General features: G+C 38.2%; 1 protein-coding gene across 9 annotated transcripts in view; it reads left to right on the top strand.

Moving 5' to 3' along the window:
* SHLD2 (shieldin complex subunit 2) overlaps positions 1–24,966 on the top strand; it is a 75,959-nt gene that overhangs the window by 34,638 nt on the left and 16,355 nt on the right. For all 9 annotated transcript variants that reach the window (XM_073353340.2, XM_073353335.2, XM_073353339.2 and 6 more), the window contains 4 exons: positions 7,115–9,776; positions 11,996–12,103; positions 12,822–13,016; positions 18,777–18,911. In XM_073353340.2, coding sequence (XP_073209441.1) covers positions 8,219–9,776; positions 11,996–12,103; positions 12,822–13,016; positions 18,777–18,911 — 1,996 coding nt within the window. In that variant the 5' untranslated portion in view covers positions 7,115–8,218. The remainder of the gene's footprint in view (positions 1–7,114; positions 9,777–11,995; positions 12,104–12,821; positions 13,017–18,776; positions 18,912–24,966) is intronic.

Below are 24,966 nucleotides of genomic sequence, written 5' to 3'. Positions count from 1 at the left end.
TGTCACAAGGTGCCCCCAGGATTGTACGGTACATGTACGGTATTACACCTTGCCAACATTCCAAGTTTATTTCCCCATCTGCAGCTGGCAGGTCTTTCTCTGCTTGACAGCATTTTGGTATTTCAGTAAACAAGTCTTTTTGTTTATATAAGGCATGTGTATATTGCTAGATCATGAAATAGCTGAGGCATTAATGCAAAAACTGTTGTCTAAAGAAGAGAACATGTTAAAATGGCTTTGAAAATATTGTAGTCATGTATTTATATAGTGCCTCTTACCAAGGTGGATCCCAAAGCAGAGATCGGTCTCTGTCTGTATGTGTGTGTACACGTACAGACACGCATAGATGACTATCACTTTTCGCAGGCATACATATAGATGACTATCACTTTTCCCAGTTCTGAAATCCTCTGGGAGGAAATGAAGTAACTTTCATTATTAACCTGTCTTTCCTTCCCTCCATCTTCTTGTGCTCTGGTATACCCTACTTCCTTTACCATGTGTATACTTTACTGCTTTTATCTCATGTATCACAAACCCTATACACACACACGTATGAACAGCAAGCACAATTACTTAAAACAAAACATAGAGCTATTTAACCCACAACGAACCAAAAAAGTACATAATCATAGTGTTATAAGCCTCGTCCTCCCTTCCCACTGTTTGTTTGTATCATTTGTTTTGTTATGTCTAAACTTAAATTGTAAGTTTTTGGGGGGCAAGAACCATGTCTTCTTTTTTCCCCTTAAGTTCTATGACAACACTGTGCAAAATGAAGAGAGAATGTTTCATCCAGTTGAATCTTCAAAGGAAATTTAGATAGGTAGAGTGTAATTACCTATGTTAGAATGTGGTAAAATCCATGCTATGGAACCTTTAAAGACAGGTCTGCTGGGACCTCATGTCTGCCAGGACCTCAGTTTTACATCTAATCTAAAATACCAATATATACTGGGATAAACGGCCATAAATACTGTTCATGTTCTCATACATTAACAGAAAGGAGCTAACTTTGGGCTTCTTTAGTTTTACCTTTTGCAGTTTTATTCTCATATGTTGATGCAGTTTTTCATGGAAACTAAAGATAGTAGTGCCTGGGGATTAAAAACAAATCTAGTTCCCATGTTTTTAATAATAGCCAAAATTACAAAATAAAAGAACTGCATATCTTTGAATGTAATTTTCCACCAATGTTTTCCCTTCAACAGTACAGTTAATCTATTAAGTCTGAGCACAGTCATCTTGCAGATAGAGTATGTATGAAACATGGTATTCAGCACACTGCTGGAAATATTGTAAAACAACACCACATTTCTAAGATATATTTCTTTTTCATATTTGAAATTAATGCTGAAATTATGTATTTATCCCTTTTAATTAAAATGATTTTTCTGTGTCTCAGCTAAACACTGCTGGAAGCTGCTTTAGACTGCCATTTGAATCCCTGCATAGTATTTACAGAAAACAGCAGCTGGGTTTTCATTTTAACTATGATGACTGTACATTTTGGTGACGTTTTTAAATGCCAGTTTACCTTCAGATATGAATATGTGATGAGATATGTCTTGCAGTGTTGATTTGTAAACAAGTTACTCTCTAAGCACAGGTTTCAGAGTAACAGCCGTGTTAGTCTGTATTCGCAAAAAGAAAAGGAGTACTTGTGGCACCTTAGAGACTAACCAATTTATTTGAGCATGAGCTTTTGTGAGCTACAGCTCACTTCATCGGATGCATACCGTGGAAACTGCAGCAGACTTTATATACACACAGAGAATATGAAACAATACCTCCTCCCACCCCACTGTCCTGCTGGTAATAGCTTATCTAAAGTGATCATCAGGTTGGGCCATTTCCAGCACAAATCCAGGTTTTCTCACCCTCCACCCCCCCACACAAATTCACTCTCCTGCTGGTGATAGCCCATCCAAAGTGACAACTCTTTACACAATGTGCATGATAATCAAGTTGGGCCATTTCCTGCACAAATCCAGGTTTCTCTCACCCCCTCACCCTCCTCCCAAAAACCACACACACAAACTCACTATCCTGCTGGTAATAGCTCATCCAAAGTGACCACTCTCCCTACAATGTGCATGATAATCAAGGTGGGCCATTTCCAGCACAAATCCAGGTTTTCTCACACACACCCCCACCCCCATACACACACAAACTCACTCTCCTGCTGGTAATAGCTCATCCAAACTGACCACTCTACGTAAAAGAATAAATGGACACAAATCAGATGTCAAGAATTATAACATTCATAAACCAGTCGGAGAACACTTCAATCTCTCTGGTCACGCAATCACAGACATGAAGGTCGCTATCTTAAAACAAAAAAACTTCAAATCCAGACTCCAGCGAGAAACTGCTGAATTGGAATTCATTTGCAAATTGGATACTATTAATTTAGGCTTAAATAGAGACTGGGAGTGGCTAAGTCATTATGCAAGGTAGCCTATTTCCCCTTGCTTTTTCCTACCCCCCCCCCCCCAGATGTTCTGGTTTAACTTGGATTTAAACTTGGAGAGTGGCTAAGAACTGAATCACACCGTGGGCACACAATTGTTCTCTGGACTCTATCTCAAAATCACAATCCACCGGCCTCCTTTTTCCTAGAAGCTTATCCTGAGGGAGGGTGAAACAGATAAGAGAATTGAATAAGAGAACTTTGACTCATACGCATTTCATTCAATCTTTTTCTCTTGAGGTAGATGACAGTATTGGAACTACAGTCTTTTCACCAAGCTTTCCAGAGGTATACAGTTTAGTTTCCACAGATATGACAGGAACATGTTTACATATTTCTACATACAAAAATTTTCAAAGATTTTGCCCTTCAGGGACATACATTTTTGAGGCACCGCCTTTCCTTCCTTCTATCTGTGCCTTTGATCCCATAAGGATTTAAAGGTTGTTTTCATCCTAGTCTACAGGTATTAAATTTGTTATGTTTAGAAGTCATCCTACTTAATGCTGCATCCAAAGATTAGCTTATAATCAAAAGATAACTGATATCCCTTTTTATCTCCTTTAATGTTTCCTTTATCTCTTTCCCACGTAGACAATCTGTAAATTCAGAGTGAGTTATTCTGGAATAAGCTAGTAATAGTTATTCCGTGAAAACTTCTCCACATAGGCAAGCCCTATGTCTTTTTTTCAGGCTGCCCCATATGCTTGGAACAACCTCCCTTTTCCCATGTGACAAGCATCTGCACCTTCTCCCAGCCTTTCCTTGGAAACCCATTTTGTTAGGCTTCCTTTCCATTACCAATCACTTCTGATTATATTTGATCCCACCCTCTTGCCTTGTCCTTTGTTTGTTTTGCAGCAGTACAATTTAGATTGAAAACTCTCAGAGAAAAGGACTTGTGTTGTTATAAAGTATTCATCTCACCTATGACAATAAAGTAATTAATAAAATAAAAGAATTCTGGGGGCTAATAACACAGGAATAGCCTATACAAGAGCTGAAAAATTAAATTACTTCTTAATTTTTTACATACGGCTGTCTAGAGCCAAGGTACCTCAAGTGGAAATAAAAGTTCCAGGAAACGGTAGTTTCACTATCACATCTTAAAAAAAAAAAAAAAAAAAAAATTAAAATTAAAAAAAAAAAAAGGTATGCGGGTCTTAAATCACTGAAAATTCTAGGACCAGATGGGTTAAATACTAGAAAGGACCCTAGAAATGGAAGCCTAAAGAGATTGTTCATCCAGTATTAAATAATTTTAAGACATCCTTGGGGCCACTGAATGGAGTAAAGACATAACTCAATATTTAGGAGGCTAAGGAGGAGGTAGGACATTGTCAACAGAAAATCTGACCTCAGTGATAGATAAATTGATAGAGGTATTCCTAAGGAAAGTGATCTCATAACATTTGAAGAAATTACATGATCAAATAGAAATTAGCAAGGTTTTCTAAAGTATCTGACAAATCTAGTAGCTTTTTTTTTTGGGGGGGGGGGGAGATAGGGTTGGGCCTTAATCCTTTTGGGTTTTTAAAAGCGTACTTGTCACTGCAAACCACACTGGCTGACATGCTTTTATATATAAAGGAAACAAGTACAGTAGAGAAGACCCAGATTTTGAGTGGGTCAGAAGCTGGTGAGGTGAGCTGAAGCTGATAATAAGTGCAAAACATTTGGGGTCAGCAAGGAGAAAAATAACAAGTGGAGTGCCACGTGAATCTATATTGGGAGTAGACGCGCTGCACACACAGTGCATGACCTATAGGGCATGATCTGGTATCTCAGATTGCAGACAGAACTAAACTGGGTAGACCAACTGATATACAGGAAAGCATCTGATCAAAGAAGACTTAGAGAGAGGACAATTATTGTAATTTTTACAGCAAGTATGAGCTGTTCTACATTCCTAAATGGCTCCATTTCCTATCTCAAAGTGAGCATACTGTGAACTCCCCTATGGGCATCCAGGCACTGATGTGCTACAGCTGTTTTTACAGATTCTAATGAACGTTTTTCCCCAGATCCTGTGTCCTAGGGATGCATGAGCTCATAGATAAGGTAAAGGGACTTGAGGCTTCATTTGCTTTCTAGTTGTGACAACACTTTTCATAACTGAGAAAGTAGGCACTGCTATTTGGCAAACAAACTTATCCTAAAGGAAATGGCTGGAAATATTATTTTCAACATGTCTAATTTGAAGTGTGGGAGGGAAGACCAGGTATGTATAGGGAGCTTGGAATATCCTACCCTAAGGAGTATCTGGACAATGTCTGCCATTCAGTGAAATCTAGCCCTGTTCAAAGGCAAAGCATCTGCTCTTCAGAAGTATTTTTATGAGACCCAAGGATAAGTTGTTTTTGTAAGGGATGATTTAGCAGAGCTCAAAGGAAAGAGCCGATTAGAAGCAGGAAAATCATTTCAATCTCCCTTTCATTTTGGAGGTAGAATTTTAACAAGAGCCTCCTGGAAGTCCAAATACCTCTCTCTAGCTTATCTGTGCATCCTGGTGCCTTAGCTGGTACAGTATGATGCTAATACATCAGGACTCTTGCTATTTAGGTCAGGAACTGGGGGCATTGGAAAGCTAGTGCTTTCAATACTAAGGGGAAAGAATAACATTTGTCAACAGAAACACACCCTAGAAAATGGTTTTGGAAATAAAAATCATAAAAGAAGATGCTTGTCTTCATTTTGACAGGATAGATACTGCAGAAGGGAGGTAGAGAGTGCTACTGTATTTTAAAGAGGATTAAAAATGTGCAGGAAAAACTGCAGCCTGCAACACAAAGACAGATGAAAATAATTAAAAGGGCTAATACCTTTGAGGTAGTAGTCATGGACCACAAAAAGAGAATGAAGCTGTTACTCTGTGAACAAGCACTGTATTAATAGTAAAAAGAAAAAGAGTACTTGTGGCACCTTAGAGACTAACCAGTTTATTTGAGCAGGAGCTTTTTTTGGTTAGTCTCTAAGGTGCCACAAGTACTCCTTTTCTTTTTGCGAATACAGACTAACACGGCTGTTACTCTGAAACCTGTATTAATAGTGTCAATTGTCAATCACAGTTAATTCAAGCAATTAATGCAAAACAGATTAAAAAATTAGTCACAATCACAATTTGAATCGCACTGTTAAACAATAGAATACCAATTTAAATTTATTATACATGTTTGGATTTTTTCTACATTTTCAAATTGATTTCAATTACAAAAGAAGAATACAAAATGTACAGTGGTCACTTTATGCTATTATTTTTATTACAAATATTTGCACTGTAAAAAAGATAAAAGAAATAGTATTTTTCAGTTCACCTCATACAAGTACTGTAATGCAATCTCTACCATGAAAGTGCAACTTACAAATGTAGAGTTAATTTTTTATATAACTGCACTCAAAAACAAGACAGTAAAACTTCAGAGCCTACATGTCCACTCAGTTCTTCTACTTGTTCAGCCAATTGCTAAGATAAACAAGTTTGTACATTTATAGGAGACAATGCTACCTGCTTCTTATTTACAATGTCACCTGAAAGTGAGAACAGTCATTCGCATGGTACTGTTATAGCTGGTGTTGCCAGGAATTTACGTGCCAGATATGCTAAATATTTGTATGTTCCTTCAACCACCATTCCAGAGGACGTGCTTCCGTGCTGATAATGATCATTAAAAAATAATGTGTTAATTACATTTGTGACTGAACTCCTGGGAGGAGAATTGTATGCCTCCTGCTCTATGGCTTTACCCACATTCTGCCATATATTTCATGTTATGGTAGTCTCAGATGATGCAGCATATGTTGTTCGATTTAAGAACGCTTTCACTACAGATTTGACAAAACACAAAAGGTACCAATATGCAATTTCTAAAGATAGCTGCAGCACTCGATCCAAGGTTTAAGAATCTGAAGTGCCTTCCAATGTCTGAGAGGGACGAGGTGTGGAACATGCTGACAGAAGTCTTAAGAGAGCAACACTCTTATGTGGAACTACAGAACCCAAACCATCAAAAAAGAAAATCAACTTTCTGTGGTGGCATCTGCCTCAGATGATGAAAATGAAGGTACGTTGGTCCGCACTGCTTTGGATCACTATCAAGTAGAACCCACCTGTTCTCAGTTTTAGGTGACATTGTAAATAAGCGGGCAGAATTATCTCTCAGAAATGTAAAAAAACTTGTGTCTTAGCGATTGGCTGAACAAGAAGTAAGACTGAGTGGACTTGTAGGCTCTAAAGTTTTACATTGTTTTATTTTTGAGTGCTGTTCCATTAAACTACAATCAGAGAACATTATTAAGGTTGCAAAGTCAAGCACTAAAAAGTTAGGAAAGTCCAGAATTGAAGTTGCATTTGCCTCCTTAATTCAGCCTATTTATGTGTATGCATTATAATGAAGTCTTTAACTACATAATCACATACTATTTTTTCCAGCTTCTGAAATAGCACAAGTCTCTGTGTCACAGCACTATTATACTGCCTTTCTCTGGTTCCTTTTATGAGTTTTGTGAATGTGAAGTTTGTCATAGGGTTTGGCGACCCCTAATGGGCAATTAAGAAACTGACTATTAAATAAATGAAACTAATAAAAAATATCGTTTTTTTTCATTGTGGTGTTTAAATGTTTTTCTCTCTTCTATCTGCAGCTGGATCAAATTTCTGAACTTCCTTCATGTGATTTTTTATGCTTGCAGCTTCAACAGGATTCACAGTTCCATGACTTCCAAAACATTTAGACAGAAATAAGCAGATGTCTACACTTTCCTGAAATTCCATATTAGGCAGCTATCTTCGGACAGTATCCGGATTAGGGTATTATTCCAACATACAGTTCAATTTGAAGACTCATAGCATCGATGAAAAATCTGAGAGTCCTTTTTTTTTTTTACAAACTGTTTGTTTAAGATGGACACACTGTTGTTAATTTGGAGAAGAGACTAGTAACTTCCTAGACAGGGTGTCATTACTTACATGAATAAGAGCTGCTGCTGAAGCAATTTCTCAGATATAGTATGGGCTTTTTTAGTGTGTATTGAAAAAGTAATTAGAAATTCTGCAATAACATTACCTGCTTTGATAAAATAGTCCTATAATCAATGTCATTTTTATGTTAAAGTAGTAAGCTTTTCAATTTGAAAGTAATTTTTAAACCAGATTCAACCTTTTAAATTACTTCTTATTTATTTGAGAATTTTCCCCCCCATAACATGAAAACGACTGGTAATCATGCAGTAAGAAATTTCTGATATAGGTATTTATTTCTGCCAATATAAAATGAAGATGTAAATAACCAGTTCATGTTAAATTGTTGTAGTAGTTGATGATGATGATATTTGAATCTTCACAGAAATAAAGGAGGTTTAGCTTCCCGGGAATTTGTTCAGGACTGTTCGGTTTTCCTTTGTTTGCACTGCAAATTTACATATGTTTCATAGTGACTAGTATAAAAATGAAAAATGTAGCCTAATTATCACTGTAGTTCTATTTACAGCTGTAGGGCAGACAAACTTGTTCCAATTTCTCTATATTATGAATCTGTGACTATTCAAAAATATAAAATGGTGGTATTTATAGCTTTAGCCAGTTAATGTATAAAACACGTTTATCTGTATGAATTAATTATTTGAAAATTTAACATGACTGCCAGAAAAATAAGTTAATGATGTTTTGTGGCATTTTATGTTAAAATTTGAAGTTTTATATTTATTGCACAAAAATATATTTTCTCAAAAAAAAAAAAAAAAAAAAGCATGTCTGGAAGACCCCAAATCCATATTTTTTTGGGAGCACCCATCATTCCAACCCCACTGGAGGTGTCAGAGGAACAGAGTTTTTCAGTAGTCGCGACTGAAACATGGAAAGAACTCCACCTTTCATCTGACAAACATGCCTTCCATCTTTTTGCTGGAAAATGCAAAAGCATGGATCATGTGGAACATCAGGCACCAGACCCTAGAGACTCAACTGTGTACATAAGAGATCATTTCTCTGTGAACTCTGAACAAGGGAGGTTTGGAGTGGCAGATTATTTAACATCATGTGTACCTGTAGGTGGAGGGATGAAAACTCATGGCAGTACATTGAAGAGGACTGGTGATGTAACTTCCTATTGTTCTCAAATATCCAGAGATAGAGACACATGCACAAATATGATTCAAGTTGCATATCAACAGCTTCCTCCTATATTTACAAAAACAGATGGACAGTATACAAGACCCTCAAATGACTGCCTTCCAAACCTCTCTGTAAAAGGTGTCAGACATCTGGAAGATAAGTGCTGTGATATTTCTGATTTGGTTTCTAGTACTAAACAGATCAGCATACATTTAAAGTCTATGGGAAAAGAAGATGTTCCATCAGACAATCATAGTGTCCATCATGAACATCTTAGTCAGTACCTGGAAATGTTTTTTCCCAAAATAGCAAAGGAGTCAAAAACAAAAAAAACACTGTGTGATTGTTCAGACTTTGCAATATCAACAGACACCGAATTTCTTAGTATCATGACGTCAAGTCAAGTTGCTATTCTTTCACAAAGGTCCTTTAAAGAACAGAATCAAATGCAGAGAGAAGCGATGAAACTAAAGGGAATAGAAGGAGGAAAAAAATATAGAGAAAATAAAGTATTAAATGAATCTTTCCAGACTAATTTTGTTGTTGGAGCATGTATTAATGTGCCTGAGAGTGACCACCAACAAGAGTCTGCAAACTCCCTTGAACTTTTCAGTTCGGAGGGTGCTGGGAACATTATCTGTCTTGAGGCTACAAGAAGAGAAACAAGTTCTCAGGAGAATGCAGAGGACTCTCAAGAACTTGTCAGTTATGAACAACTGCTGAATGAGATCCGTATTGAACCATTGAGCGCAGGAATATTGTGCTCCCAAGAAGATAATTATTATAAAGGCTCTTCTAAAAGAACCCGAACATCTGAAGATGCCCTAAGTATTTCTTACTCTACACTTAAAACTCAGCAGAAATCAAAGAGACCTAAATTGGTTTGTTCTCCAACCAGTCCTGAAACAAAAGTAGATCAAGAGATGTCAAGGTTTTTGAAACTTCAGAAGAATCCATTGCTACTTAAAAACTGCAGCTGCAAGAGCCAGAAGTACAGTGTTTTGGTCACAGTAGTACATCCTTGTCATGTCAAAGAAATACAGATAAAGTCAAGACCAAAATCTTCCTCTAAAGTTCCCATAGCAACTATTGTAGTTATTGACCAGTCAGATATCGAGAGGAAGGTTGTGCTGTGGCGGGCTGCTGCATTTTGGTCACTCACAGTGTTTCCTGGAGATATTGTACTACTCACAGGTAAAAACTCCATTTTTAATGCGTTTGCTCTTTAAAAATTTACCTTTTTAAAACGCTTTCTGACATAGAATAATTTATATAGAGAGACTTGTAATCATTAGTTTATTCACTGAAAATTATCTCAATTATCCTGCCACTTAAAAAGCAACAAATTGTGATTTTTGGGAGTGGGAACTTTACATTATCGTACAATATGTATTGATTCTTTGATCTCATGCATGCACCATGTAGAAGAGCAGTATATTGACCTTGAGATATTGCAGTAAGTCAAGTCAGGTATATTCTGTGTATGTAATCTATCTAGCCAATGAGCGTTTATAAAGCAGCTATCATTGTGGCATCTAGTTGCTGCACACATATCATAGAAAACACTGGGATCTCTCCAGAAGGAACAATTTGTTCAGTGTTTTGCATTTTGATTTAATAGTTCTGCTTTTGAGATCCATATTTGGATTTCTTCTGTTATAGTTTATCATTGGTAGTCCTGTACCAGACCATTATAACTGTTGTGACAAATCCCAGAAGGAGAGGCAGTCCTTGTCAGCTTTGGCCTATGCCATTAAGGACTTTGTACATCAATATTAGAAACTTGAATTGAATATTCAGTGGATGGGGAGCCACTGTAGGTTGCAGAGCATTGGCATAAAATGCTCTATTTGGTTCATCCAGCTCAGGATAAGTTAGTTAAGATTGATGACAGCTCCTTATTCTACTTGCTATCTCCTGGAACTCTTTTGATACACTTGGGATCAAATTCATCTCTGGTGTAAGAAGATGCAACCCAGGGAGAGCTACATCCGCTTAAGATATGGCTGGATTTGGCCAAAATAAAGCAAAAAAAAGGAGGAGGATGTGGAACTTTAGAACTGTCATCTTGTCCATCCAATCAACTCTACAATACATTTAAAAGAGATTCCAGGATGTATCTACCCAGCCTGTCCCATTTCATATGGTGTGATAACAGTTCTAAACTGTTTCTACACGTGAAAGTGGGAACGTAATCCAGAATCTTCCAAGGTCTGAACAAAATCCTCACTGCTATAGGGTTTCATAATCTGACCATTTATTCCTTGAAGGTGATATAGGATTATTCCTATTATCAAATCCCACAAGCACTAATGCTGGGGTATTTTTATCTGGTTATCCCTACTTTTATGTAGACTCTTATACTGTGCCGAAGACTGATACGTTGAATTCTTAGAAGTTCAGATGAGAAATAATTGTGATTCCCCTGCCCCCCCCGACATTCTAACAGAATTGTTTCTAATATTGATAGTTTACATTACCTCTTGCATGTTGTGACTTTTTCAGTCAGAGTTTTGAATGTTTGTTTAAATTCTGTTTGTGTATAGTTTTAACTTTTTTACTCTTGCTTAGATACTGTGGTATTACATGTTCTAGAAAAACTGAAAGTAAAGATAGAGGAAAGGGGCAGGGGGGAAGCTTTTTGTTTGCCTTATCTCAGACTCCATCCGACCTATTTTTAAGCCAACCTACCACTGCCTGCCTCAGTTAGGCTATATGAGTCAATAAGAAACTGTTAGTCTATCTGCCTTACTGTTTGGAAATCATACTTGATAAATGTAATTCCCTTGCACAATGTGTCTTTATGAGATACTTGGTGTTGGACTATTAAATATCATACAGTAGAGAATGCCTACCATTGAGGAGACTTGATAAAGCAATGCTTTTATTGGTTCTCTGTGAATTCTGAAAATTATTTGTTTTAAAATTAAGCTGTTGTAAAAAGATAGTCTCTTCTAAAAACACTCTTCAGTCACAAGTTAGTGCTCCAGTCCTGCCAGCGGCTCTGCATGGGCCATGCAGAGTTCCAGTGAAGTAAACAGGGTTCTGCATATACATAGAACAATTTTTCAGGCTCAGGTCCTAGGAATATATTTAAAGCCAAAGTAACAGCTTGGCTGCGTCTTTCAAGGTCAGCCCTAGATCACTGTTTAGATAGCACATAAAAGGAAAGTAGCCTACCTGAGTAGTGGAGAAGGCCACTGGCAAGACAGGAACAGCAGGTAGGCCATAATGCGTTGGAAAAGACCAAGGAAATAGATGGAACAACTTAAACATTAGAGGAGTGAAATAAAGGATTCCAAATTCAGATTCAGAGCTAAAGTCACTTTAAAGATTTCCAGTGCTGAAGTAGGACCTGTATATATATCAACCATTAATGTGCTGTGGATTGATGTCTGCTTTTTTTGTTGCAGATGTCACAGTGTTTGAGAACCATTGGTATGGAGAAATGATGCTGCAGTCAACATTTACCAGTCAGTTATTTAATCTGGGGAGCTGCTCAGCTATCGATCCCAAACAATGTGAGACTGCAATATGTGAATAAGAGAATCTTTATATTTTATCTAATTCTCAACTTCTCTAGATTTGAATTCAAAGAGAATTGTTTACAGATTAAATCACTTATTTTCCAGATTTTAGTTCAAAAGAAAATTGGCTATTTAAAAAATAATCTTTTTATTGTTGTTTGGCTTTTCCTTGCTAAGGTAAACATCTAAAGTGCGCAGAACACTAGAAAGTGATCTGTAAAGAGCAATCCTGGACTGTTAGCCAGATGGACTATGTGACACAATTGAGCGTTCATCATACAAAGCAAACATTTACAGAACTATCTGAGTTCCCTGTACTTAGAATAAGAAATAACTGCTATATTTCAGATACAGTTCTTTAGTAAATGCTGACTTTTTAATGAGGACCACTTTATATGATTCTGTACCAATGTAAGAGCTATTTTTGTTTGTTACTAATTTTGGGTGCATTTAAAGCAACACACATGTTGTGCTGAAATTCTGTCAAATAATAAAGTATGGTTAGTTTGTTTTTTTTTAAAATGGCAAAAAAAATTTGAATGTCAAGTCTGAATCAAATGATAAACTGTTTATGATGATACTTCCAGGTGCTGTCCTTGTTCAGAATTATTTTTTCAATTCAAACACTCACTAATCAGATTATAATACATTTCTTGGCCAAAAAAAGAGAAGGGTCAGATGATTTTCTTTTTTTTTCTCTTCTTTTTTTAAGTTTCCCATGTTGTAGATGTTGATGGTCTCCAAGATTTATTGGCATATGTGTCTTCAAAATTTGCCTACTTGAAAGATCTCCCACACAGACAACCGCAGAAGTTGGATAGCATACAGCATGTCCAGCTAGACCAACTTCAGCCAGATACATTGGTGCATTCGGTACTAAAACTTGTCAGCATCACTCTACTAACAGGTAAGTGGACTTGTTAGACCTTAAGTGACTCAAGTTCATGATTATGTTGCAAGCCCAGATACCTTGCCAATATGCTAAAAGGTAGTTAAATCCTGCTCCACAAATCAGCATTTTTAACTGACAGTAAATTTTAGAGAATTTTTTTCTAACTTCTTAAAAATCAGCACTTAAATTTTAGATGATGTTTGCTCTTTCCCACCCCATACCTCCATATTCTGCTCTGGTCACCCCAGAGAGGCCAGGCTTTGCTTTCAGTCAGAACTGTGTTCCAGCACAAAAGATGATTGTTGTACCAATGAAAATTGTTTTCCCCTCTGACTTCAATTCAGCATGAAATCTCCAACAGCTGATTGTTGGGGTAGCCGGGGGGAGAACCTGAAAACTGCTGGTTGACTGGGAAGGGGGTATGACCCCAGGAGCCCATCGATGCCAACTGGCAGAAGGCTCATCATACCATAACTCACATCAGGCCTGACACACTCATTGCCCAAACTCATTGTTGTCATAATCTGTATCTAAAAGGTGTCATGTAAGGTATCATATGCAAATTGGTAACATGCTGGTCATTAATATTACTGCATTACATATGTACAGGTGGTATATAACGAATTATAGATGTGTGCTTGAAACAGTCTTATAAAGGAGTTTGGCTGGCAGTGTATAAGCCCAGTCTGTCATAGACAAAAGAATGTTGTTTTGTCTGCTTGATTGTCTTTTCAATGTAAATTGAGCAAGATGCAACCAGAAACAATGGAAGTACATTTACATAGATGGGAAACAAAGCCATCAAACTGCAAGTAGGTGAGATGACCACTTAATGATCATGATGGGGGATGGAAGGTGCACCTTCAGGAAGCCGTCCTGGCTCTTGAAACAGAGACAGTGAAATTATGGAAATTATAAGCAGAAACAGAAAGCCATTTTGTCGTCATCACTAGAGAAACACAAGAGGCCAGAGCTCTTGAAATCTGAGAAAGGTGGATCTTTCAGCTAAGGGGGTTGAAGTCTCTGGAAATTGACTATAGGTGAGAAACCTGCTTGGACAAGGATTGTAACTTGCTGAAGTTAAGTTTTAGTCACTCGAAAGCATCTTTTGTTTGTAACCTTTTCAATCTTTTTCACTTTTACTTGAAATCATGTTGGATCATATTAAAGAAGTTCTGTAGTAAAATCACAAATGAATTTGATTCCCCATAGTTTAAATTCCAGGGTATTACTAATTAAGAGGTCTCTTGGTTTTTGGTACTGTTTCTCTCCCTCTATGTGTGAAACTTGCAAGCTGCTAATTGTGTTAGTACATTCTAAGACAGAGTCTGTTCTCAAAGCAATTCTTCATAACAACTGCTACTCACACAGAGAGAGACTCAAAGCAATACTTTGTAACAATAGAAACAGCACCTAGAGACTCCCCGCCCTTTTGTTGTCTTCATCTTGCTTTGTTAACAATTGTGATTAAAATAGAGATAGAGGATGTATGTGGATGGATGTTTGGTATGGATAATAACTGAATGATCAGGGAGGTGCCAGCCTAAGAATCCAGTGTCCATCGGCTGAAGAAGGCGTCAAGTGGAAATAACCAGAGGACCCCCGGAGTGCAGACTGGAATCCACCCAACAGCCTCAAGAATGGAGAACCAAAGAACAAGATAACATCTAGCAACACGGAGTCGTCAGGAATGTGCCATCTGCTGATTGATTCAGCAACAGCATGATGAAGCAATTCCCATAGACTGGCATAGGAAGAAATTCCTATAAAAATGGACTCTAGAAAGTGATAACTTGGGGGGGGTCTGATTCTGCAAACCAACTTCCAGGAGCATCAGATGAGCATCTGACAAGGCCCTTCTCCCTCCTCATGTCCAGGCCACCTGGCCAGTGGCTTGGCATGAGCAACTCTAAGGCTGGTAACTATGATAACAACCTTGCAGAACCTGTGTGTGTGTGTTTGTGTGTGTATGAATGAATGTGTGAATAAATATGAGATTGAATGGAATGTTATAACTATAACTAACTGCTTACTATGATTCTTTCTGTATTCACAATAAATGTGGTATTTTGCCTTTTCCCCTTTAATAAGATCCTGCTGGTTTTTAATTTATTGGTACAACAATCACTCAAACCTGTGTTTTTTGTTGTTAAACTTATTCCTGTTTCATTACAAAGCCATCTCAGTGCTATGTAAGTGCTGTGTGCATTGAAGTGTAAGTCTTCTGATAGGCTTTCTGTGCTCTGTCTCTTTGGAGACAGAGATCTTAATAACTTCGATGAAAGTCTAGTGGACATTGCAAGAAGCTGTCTCCAGGGAACCTGGAAAATGGTGTTCACTGATTGTTACCTGCAAGGCAGTATTTGGACTGGTAGAGTCCCAAGGAGTTTGCTGACCAGCCGGTGTGACAGGGAGCTAACACATAGCTTAGCAGAAACAAAGCTCACTCTTGCTGAGACAGAGCAGTAACGCAGTGGCTCACAGTACTGGGTGACCTGAGCAAGACATAACGGGGTCAAGTGTGAGCATGACTTGACAGAGGGGGAGGGAAGCTGATAGCTTTTTGCCTAGAGCAGAGAAGATAGCCTTTGGTTTCTCTAAGTGGTCCTAGACTGGGATCACTGGCATGAGCTGGCTCCTTCCTTCAGTGAAAGCAGTAATAGTCTCCCTTTTACCTGTATCTTCTACTTCCCCACACTGTTATCTGTAACTGTCAATATTGTCTTTATTCTCCTACAGACTGAACTGTCTAAAGGTGCAATTCTCCATGATGTATGCTTGCATATACTGTACATACATCTCAACAGTTATATTTTGACCAGAATTTGCTATTGGAGAACTATGTTAAGTATTTGTGAGAAACACTGAATGTAGGTTTAAAGCCCTAAACTATCCCAGAATACTGAAAGAACTGGCACATGAGATTGCTAGTCTCATAGCAAGGATTTTTAATAATTCTCTCTGTTGGGAGGTAGTATCATATGACTGGGGAATAGCTAACATCATACCTATATTTAAGAAAAGGAGTGGGGGGAAAGTGATCCCAGCACTTACAGATCTGTTAGTTTGAGCTAGGTAGTATGCAAGACTTTAGAACAAATTGTGAGGGGAAAGGATAATTAAATTAATGGAGGTAAATGGTAAAGGAGATATAATCATAGGTAGGTAATGCCAGAACCATTGGCTCTTTTCCTTTGAGAAAACAACTGATTTTTTTAAAAAAAGGGAAATGCAGTAGATCTAATAATGTACTTGGACTTCTGTAAAGCTCTTGACCCAGTGCCGTATGAGAAATTATTAGTTAAATCAGAGAAGGTGGGAATTAGTACAAGAATTGTAGGATGGATAAGGAACTGGCTAAAGGGGAGAAGGCAACAGGTTGTGGTAAAAGGTGAACTATTGGATTGGAGGGAGATTACTAGTAGAGCTCGCCAAGGATCAGTCTAGTGCCCAGTCTTACTCAGTATTTTATCAGTGACCTTGATATAAAAAATAGGAATGTACTAATGAAATTTACTGATGATACAAAGTTCGGAGTGATCATCAAAACAGAGGAGGATCAGAATATTATACAGGAATATCTGGATGACCTTGAAGACTGAAGTGGCTGTAATGGGATGAAAGTCAATAGTACAAAGTGCAATGTCATGCAGTTAGGGTCTAATAATAAGAATTTCTGATACAAGTGTAGGCTGATCATCTGGAAGTGATGGAGGATAATTGTGTGTATCGGTTGATCACAGAATGACTGAGCCAGCAATATGGTGCAGCCGCAAAAATGGTAAATGCGGACCTAGGATGTATCAGGCAAGGTGTTTCCAGTAGAGAGAGAGAAATATTAATAAAAATTTTGTATAAGGCACTGGTAAGACCTCATTTTGAATACTCTGTACAATTCTGGTTGTCCATGTTCAAGAAAAATGAATTCAAACTTGAATAGCGCTGAGAAGCGCTATTAGGATGATTAGGGGAATGGAAGGCCTATCATATGAGAGGATACTAGATGAGTTTGGCTTGTTCAGCCTAGCAGAAAGAAGGGGAGTAAACAGCAGGGAGGGAGGGTGAAGATCTATTTTAGCTAAAGGACAGTGTTGACACAAGAACAAATGGGTTTAAACTGGCTATGAACAAATTCAGTCTGGAAATTAGAAGGAGAACTATCAGGATTGAGGTTCTGGAAGAGCCTCCCATAGGAGTTGTGGGGGAAAGCAACTTGCGTTTTGAGAGAGCTGGACGAATTTCTGAGTGTGATTGTATGACTAGTTTGTTTTGTGGTGGCTGGGGGCAGTGACAGCCCTGGGGCTCACTTCCAGTTTGTCTTCTGTTCCTAAAAGCCCATGCTTCAGGGCTTCAGCCAGCCACCTGCAGGGTTCCCCAGCCCCCTTCCTCCAGTATATTTTGTTTTTTTGTTTTTGTTTTGTTCTCTTTAATCTGAAGTATTAGAGATGGAAATGGGCCACTGGAATAGGTGGGACGCGTGCTCTGATATGTAACCAGACATTCTCACCCTTATGTGCTTCAGTGCCTGGTTTTTGCTCAGATGCTCAGCATCTGATTGCCATATAAGGGGTTGGGAAGGAATTTTCCCCCAGGTCAGACTGACAGTGACATTGAGGGTTTCTGGCCTTCCTCTGCGCTCTGTGTTGGGGCGGGCGGGCTGGTCATTTGCCAGGATTATCTGGGTATATTTCACTTAATCAGTGCACTGCCATTACGGTGGCCTCTGGCACTGGTGCTCCTTGGTCCTTCCTATTCTCTTCCTGTGGCACATAATAGTTTAGTCTTCTGTGGACTGTAATATTTTGGTCATTGGGTTTAATATGTGGGTGCTGGTTGGTGTTGATGATCTGTGATATCATGATCTGGTGATCCCTTCTGGCCTTAAACTCTGTGACTCTAAGTGACTTCAAGAATTAAGAGATGAATAGGACTCTTATAATTAATAAATTCAAGATTTACCACTGTTATCCCTTTTAGTCTGTTTGTACACACTGCAATAATTCTTGTTTTGAGTGAATAGTAGTAGAAAAATATTTCTCTTTGAGAAAGCGGTTAAAATATTATGGCATTTTTTTTCTAGCTTTGACTTAGAGCTTCATCCTGAGACCTGCTGAATGCCCTCTTATCCCACTGACGTCAATCCAAGGGGCGCTCCGTGCCTGTCAAGATCATTGCCATAAATGTTTGGGGCAAGATTTTAAAAAGTCCCAGTACTCGGCACCTACCACTAAAGCACCATTAATAGTGGCGCTATTTTCAAAAGTGCATCTCCCCTGTTCTCAACGGAAGTCTCCTATTTCTCTGACCCACCCAGTGCTTGAGCCAGTGTCGCCACAAGTTGACTTCTTGACAAACTCCTGTGCACTGTGCTGCAGGAACAGACTTGCCGCATTCCAGGTCGCAACACCATTTGGCCCGGCCACCCCTCCATCTGGTCACAATGCCTCTCACTGAAATTTGGCCTGGTTGCAACTCCATCTGAACAGAGTTAGGTCCAGTTTCAGTGCCATTGTGACCAAAAAGCTGAAGCAATGCTCTATGTGCAATGATATAGTATGGGACCACTGCTTAAAAGTGGTCAGGCTGTATCCCCCACCCCCCATGGCTCTGACTTATGGAACTTGAGCAAGTGCAAAAATGTGGGAGTGAGGGGAAATATTTGCTGCCCCTCCTCACTCGTCCCTAACTGGCGCTGTGGGTTCACAGGTATTTTCATGTAAATTTTCAATACGTTTTTTTGTAAAATCACAGTGATATCATTTAAAACCTTTTCAGAGTCTGTATACAGTTACAAAGGAGAAAAGCAAAGAAAAATTATTCTAACAGTGGAACAGATCCGAGATCAGCACCATCTGATGGTATTATGGGGAGCAGGGGCAGCCTGGTGTCCTCAACTTCAAAGGAAAAAGGGTAAGTATAAATAAACTCTTTGTATGTATTATCCAGGTGAATGATTAATATGTGTAATCTGCAGTCATAGTAAAGGTCAAGAGAAGAGTGAGAAAAGGTAGAATGAGAATATGTTTTGCATGGTGCTGTTAATTGTGTTAAAACATTCATTTTGTAAATATTTTTATTCAATGGGTAAATATCCCTCAGTCCTATTGTGACAATGTACTTGAGGTTTTTAGATGTTTTAACAATTCCCACAGCTCTACGCTATCTTTTGTCATGCAAGTTGGCTCAGAAACTTCAGCTTGCTTCATCCACTTATTCTGGAACACCAATGAGAGTTTTAAATGGCTGTTTAAGGGTTTAGCAGTGATTTTGTAATGCTTTATCTATATTTTCATATATCAGAGTCTCACAGGGCTTTACAGATGTTAGTCTAGCTTTTACTTAGAGCTTGATCCTGAGAAATGCTGAATGCTCTCTTATCCCATTGATGTCAATCCGAGGGTGCTCAGTGCCTATCAAGATCATTACCATAAATGTTTGGGGCAAGATTTTAAAAAGACATCACTTTAGTGAGGTGCAATATTATATACATTTTTACAGATGGGGAAACTGAAATACATAAAGGTTAAGAAACTTGCCCAAGTAACATAGTGAATCTGTAGTTGAGCTGGAAATAGATCCTGGAAATTCTGACTACAACTTCTCTTGCCCTAACCTCTAGTCTAGAACATACTCTCTTTCAGAACTCAAGTAGCTGCAGGTAGAACTAAAGCAATAAGACACAAAAAATAATAATGGGAAGAGAGTAGACTACCAGCAGAAGTTGAGTATTAAGATGATGAAACCTTCATGACCTTTATTTTTGGTATGTTGTAATAAGAAGGGAATAGGACATGTGAATACTGTCCAAGAGAAATAAGGAACTTATGGGAAAGTAACATGAGGTGAAATCCTGAACCCACTGGAGGCAATGACAAAACTCCAGTAAGTTCCTTATAGAACTGAGAAAGGTGAAGTATTAACTGTTAAATAATATGGGAGATCATTGAAAAGTTTCTTGACGCTACAGTATGTGCTGCAGCAAGTTAAATAGTCACAGCGAATAATCAAGCCATAAGCCATTATACTACAATAAAGGCTTTGTTGTTTGGTCCCTTCAATGGAAGACAACAGGAAATTTTAATAACATATAGACATGGATAGGATTATTATAATTGTTTTAACTGTGCCAGAGAGCTTGTAATTTATTCTCCAGTTAGTGTTCTATGAATCTAGCAATTCACATATTTTAATCATTAAAAGACGGTATCTAAAATACAAGATAAAGGACTGATTTCTCAACTGTCCAAATACCCATCACTGATAGACAAGCCATGAACATTTGATCCCAGCAAGACAGCCAAGAAAAGTCCACGTCATGCCAAACAAGTGTATAGGTCACAAGAACTAATTGGCATGGCTGGGTCACAAAAAGACAGCACATGATGGTCATTCTTGCCAGGAGACAAAAACAGCTAGGCATGTGATGGCCATGTGTACTAGAAGGTTAAACTTTACATAGTAGTCCTGATAAGTAGGGATGAGGAATTGCAGCTTTTTTCATACTTCCCTAGAAAGACAGAAGGATATTTAGCGATATTAATAACTCTACCTTGAAGCATAAAAGCAAATTTTTTTTAACAAACAGGTACAGTTATTTTCATCTGTCACTGAAGTTGTAAAGAAAACTCTCATATTCTGCCACTAAAAACTGTGCTGGTTCTATAGACTTTCTTTGTAATAGCATCAGGTAGTCAGACTCCGTTATCTATATTACTCTGATCTGGCTGAGATTACCAAACATGATGCCTTGAATAATGAAATACTTTTCTATAGTCAAACAGCCTTTGGAGAGCAGAGCAGGCCTAGTAACATGGGGTAAAATCCTGGACACATTGAAGTCAATGGCTAACTTCCATTAAGGACAGGATTTCACCCATGAAGATTTTACAACTAAAAAGTTTTTCCTTATGTTCCTAAAAAATGAATTTGTGGAGCACACTAGGTAAGGTTAAGTGTCAAAATATTGCAGTCCTGACTAAGATATGTAAGTAGCTCGTCATGACTAAGTAGCAATATGCAGTTTATGTCAAAATCCTAGTACAAGTAGAGAATTTACTGCTGATAGAAATTAAGCTTTTGTGAGACCAAAGAAATAAATGTACCATTAAAAAAAAAAAAGGCGGTAGTCTCTGCTGCCAAGTTGAATGAATGTCTTCCATGCTATAAAGAAAGACATGAAAATTAACATCTGAGAGTAGTAGTTATTACAACAATTATTTTTATACTGCCCTGGAAAGAATACAGCAAGAGCTACTAGAATGATCCCAGCTTTTAAGAAAAGTGAAGCTCTCTCTATTAGAGAAAAGCCAATGTGGGTTAACTGAAGCAACAGAGAAAATTATTATGAAAGAGTTTGAAAAAGACGAATTCTCACACTAGTGAGGAGTATTAAAAACCATAGAGAACAATCTGAGAATTGAGAATACTGACGGAATTGTTTCCCCCCAAAGAGTAGTAGTAGTAGCACTGGGGACTGGACAAGTTGCCAGATGAGGTCATAAAAGCAAATAGATTAAAAGATATTATAAGAGCTAGATAGACCAGGCTACAGTGACCAAGCACGCAGCGAATGGTGACATGAGCATGGCAGATATGATCGAAAGCCCATGGAAGTCTGTGGAAAGTCTCTCATTAACTTTAGCGGCCTTACAATCTTCTGTGCTTGTTGAGCCAGTAATGTATTTTCTCAACCATAGTAAGGTGATTTTAAAAAATCAATTTAACATATGAAAATTGCTTTCTCTAGAAACGGCTTTTGAGATGATTTTCTGAAAAGAAATTAAATTATATGGCAGTCGTGTTTAGGATCCATGTGATATTTTTTTCAAGACACCTAAAATACAATTCCGCATAATTGCGGAATCTGCACTAACCTGCTCTAACCCAGTGTTCATAGTGACAAGGCAGGACTTTCTTCAGCTTGATGCAGAAAAAGAGCGAAAAGGCAAACAAAAAGTGGCTTGCTTCAGCCAGAGGAACATAGTCTTTAGTATTACTTCTGGGCAGTATAATTTGTCTGAGGCCTTGTCTACACTACAGGGGAAATTTGATCTAAGCTATGCAATTTTAGTTACATGAATAGCATAACTCAAATTGATATAGCTTAGACCTACTTACCACAGGATCCACACTATTCGATGTCAACGGGAGATGCTTTCCCATTGACTCCCCCTACTCTTCTCAATCCAGTGGAGTACAGGAGTCAACGGGAGAGTGATCTGGGGTTGATTTAGCAGGTCTAGTGAAGACGCGCTAATTTGACTGCTGATGCATCGATCTCTGCTCCTCAATCCGCTGGTAAGTGTACACTAGCCCTGAGGGCCGGTCTACACTACACAGTTAGGTTGACAAAGGCAGCTTATGTCGACCTCATTATGTCAGTGTCTACACTACAGCCTTTGTCCTGCCAATGTAAGTGCCCTACTTTGCCGACATCATAACTCCACCTTCACGAGAGGCATAAGGCTTATATCGGTGTAGTTAGTGTGGACGCAGTGCCTGTGTAGATGCTATGTCCCTTACATCGGCTGTCTTGTCAGTTTCATGGCAGGAGCCATGAAATTGACAAGAAAACCCCCACTCCCCTTGTGTATCTTAGTCTGAGGTAACTACACTCTCTCACATGTTTCATATGTTATTGCATCCAAAAAGAGACACTACATAGTCTTCACATACTAAATAGTATGTGATTGTGATCATCCATAGGCAACCTTGATTGGCATTCTTAATTTTTTTGCATGACTTTACAACCTTAAGATTCTTTGATATCATCATTTTGTTTAATGTAGCTTCCTTCATTTTTAAAAAAAACTTTAAAAATTGAAAAAACAAAAATGTCATCTATAGAATCATATTGGCCTCCCACATGAATCATTAGCAGGGTTGGGACATTTAGATTCACAGTGTATGTAGTCCTCTACCGCTTGAGCTAACAGTGTAATGAGTAGCCGTAGAGAATGTTATCTTCTGTGTAAACCAGTCATTAGGGTGGGCTGGAGACAGACACTTTGCCCCTGGTTTTCATAGCTAATTGCTAGACAGCAAAGGAATTTTGAGATTCAGGAACAATGCGTTCAGTTTCAAAATCTGTAGGAGAGTATGCTCTAGCAGTGATCATACACAATTCTGCTCCTGTCATCTCCTTTCCTCCCAGCTGTCCTGTGCCGCCTTCTGCTCCTATCTCACCTCTGCCCAACTCCTGCCCCTCCACTCTTACCCTCCTTTTTGACTCTTGCCCCTACCTATCCTATCACCGTCTCCTGCCTCTGTCCCCCACCACTGTTACTTCTAATCTCTGACTTCCTGCTTTCATCTTGTAAGTAACTGAAAACAGGGTCTTTTAGTGGAAAGTGTCAGGCAACCTTAACTATAGGTGGCATTACAAGCACCACCGGTAATATAATTGTAATCCCCATATTGACACTTTTTTCCTCCTTTCTCCAAAAATAGGTGCTTCTCATCTAAGAAAACAAGTGAATAACTGAAGTTTGTAGGCTAAGCCATTTTGAAGATCTGATAAGCTGAAAAAATTTAGGAGAAGTCAATGCCAGGAAATTGTTAAAGAAATATAAAAACTTTTAAGCTCCTTTTCTGATTTTCCCCACTCCAGACTTTCCCTTGCATGAGATGTGTGAAATTTCACATGGGTTGGTTTCTTTTGAGAAGTTTGGGTCAAGGGTTGAAAATTGAGTTCATTATAACCCTCAAATGTGAGCTTCAGCCTCAACTATGGAGTGACTAGCACTGCTCCATAAAACAGTTAACATTGTAGGGGTTGTATTCTTCTCTCGATGGCATGCATTTCTCCCACAGAATAGAGGAGCAGATTTAAACCCCATTTGAATGAAATACCTACTCAAAAAGATAGTCACCCCATTGATTTAAATTTTGGTTGAAAAGTAGTGTAACGCTTAGAGGGTACTGAACTTCATGCCTCAGTTATGCAATGGAGCTTCATCAAGTGATTGTGTTTCAAGAATATGCACAGGCATGTGGTTTAGTGACCCCTGAAGCAGATAGCAAATGACGAAGGCATTAAAATACAGAAATACTACACTATGTGTGATCTGTAATTGTGCAAATCGGTAAAATGAAATGTCCTGAACAAAGTACAGAGTTTTGGGAAGATGGATCAATGTTTGGACAATGGCAAAATGACACTTATCAGTGATACCCACTATAATTCTCCTACTAATGTAATTTCCTTCTTCAAGTTCCAGGATTCAACTCCATAACCACATGCCAATAAACTAATTCTGGACAACAGTTGGGTTTAGCAGTGTGTATTGACAGTTGGGCCCTTTTTACAAGTCATAAAGGGAGAAAAAATCCACCTTTGAGCAGTTGCTTTATTGTAAGTTGAAGGATTGCTGTTGCATATTTACAGCTAAATTCACCACACCAAACCCCTTTCCCTCCCCCCACAATTGATTTCTTCATGGCTGTTCTACTCTCCCAACATGCACTGAACTTCTTTCAATAGGAGTTCCAGGCATAAAGAGAAACCAGAATAGCTTTAAAGAGACCCATTTTGTGGACTGGAGAGGAGAATTTAGCTTAGTGGTTTTAAGTCCTTTTTTCCTAATTAAACCTTTCAACATTTAGCACATTTTTCCCTTTGTTTTCCCAAACACAGGTAGGAACTTTTTTATAAAAAACAAAAATATAAAAAAAAATGTTTAGTTATTTTATAGGTAACGCCTAAGGAATAGTAGTATTAATAATACCAGGTGTTCTGAAAAAGAAATTTTACAAGAAATTATTACAATACTATTTCACTGCATTAGTTAAGAATGTTTTATAGTCTCATGACTGTCCTATGTCAGAGAGCAACAGCATTGCCAAAGACAAGCAGACAGTATTATCAGCCAGCACCCCACCCCCAGTTATTAGATTGCCTTAAAAAAACATGAGATTTTTAAAAGGATAAAATTGGGGTTCATTTTACTTTCTGGGTTTGCTTTTT

This window comes from Lepidochelys kempii, chromosome 7 (genome assembly GCF_965140285.1).
Source record: "Lepidochelys kempii isolate rLepKem1 chromosome 7, rLepKem1.hap1, whole genome shotgun sequence".
NCBI classification, from domain to species: Eukaryota; Metazoa; Chordata; order Testudines; family Cheloniidae; genus Lepidochelys; species Lepidochelys kempii.
Note: the sequence above shows the minus strand (reverse complement) of the source record. Positions and strands in the feature narration are given on the sequence as shown.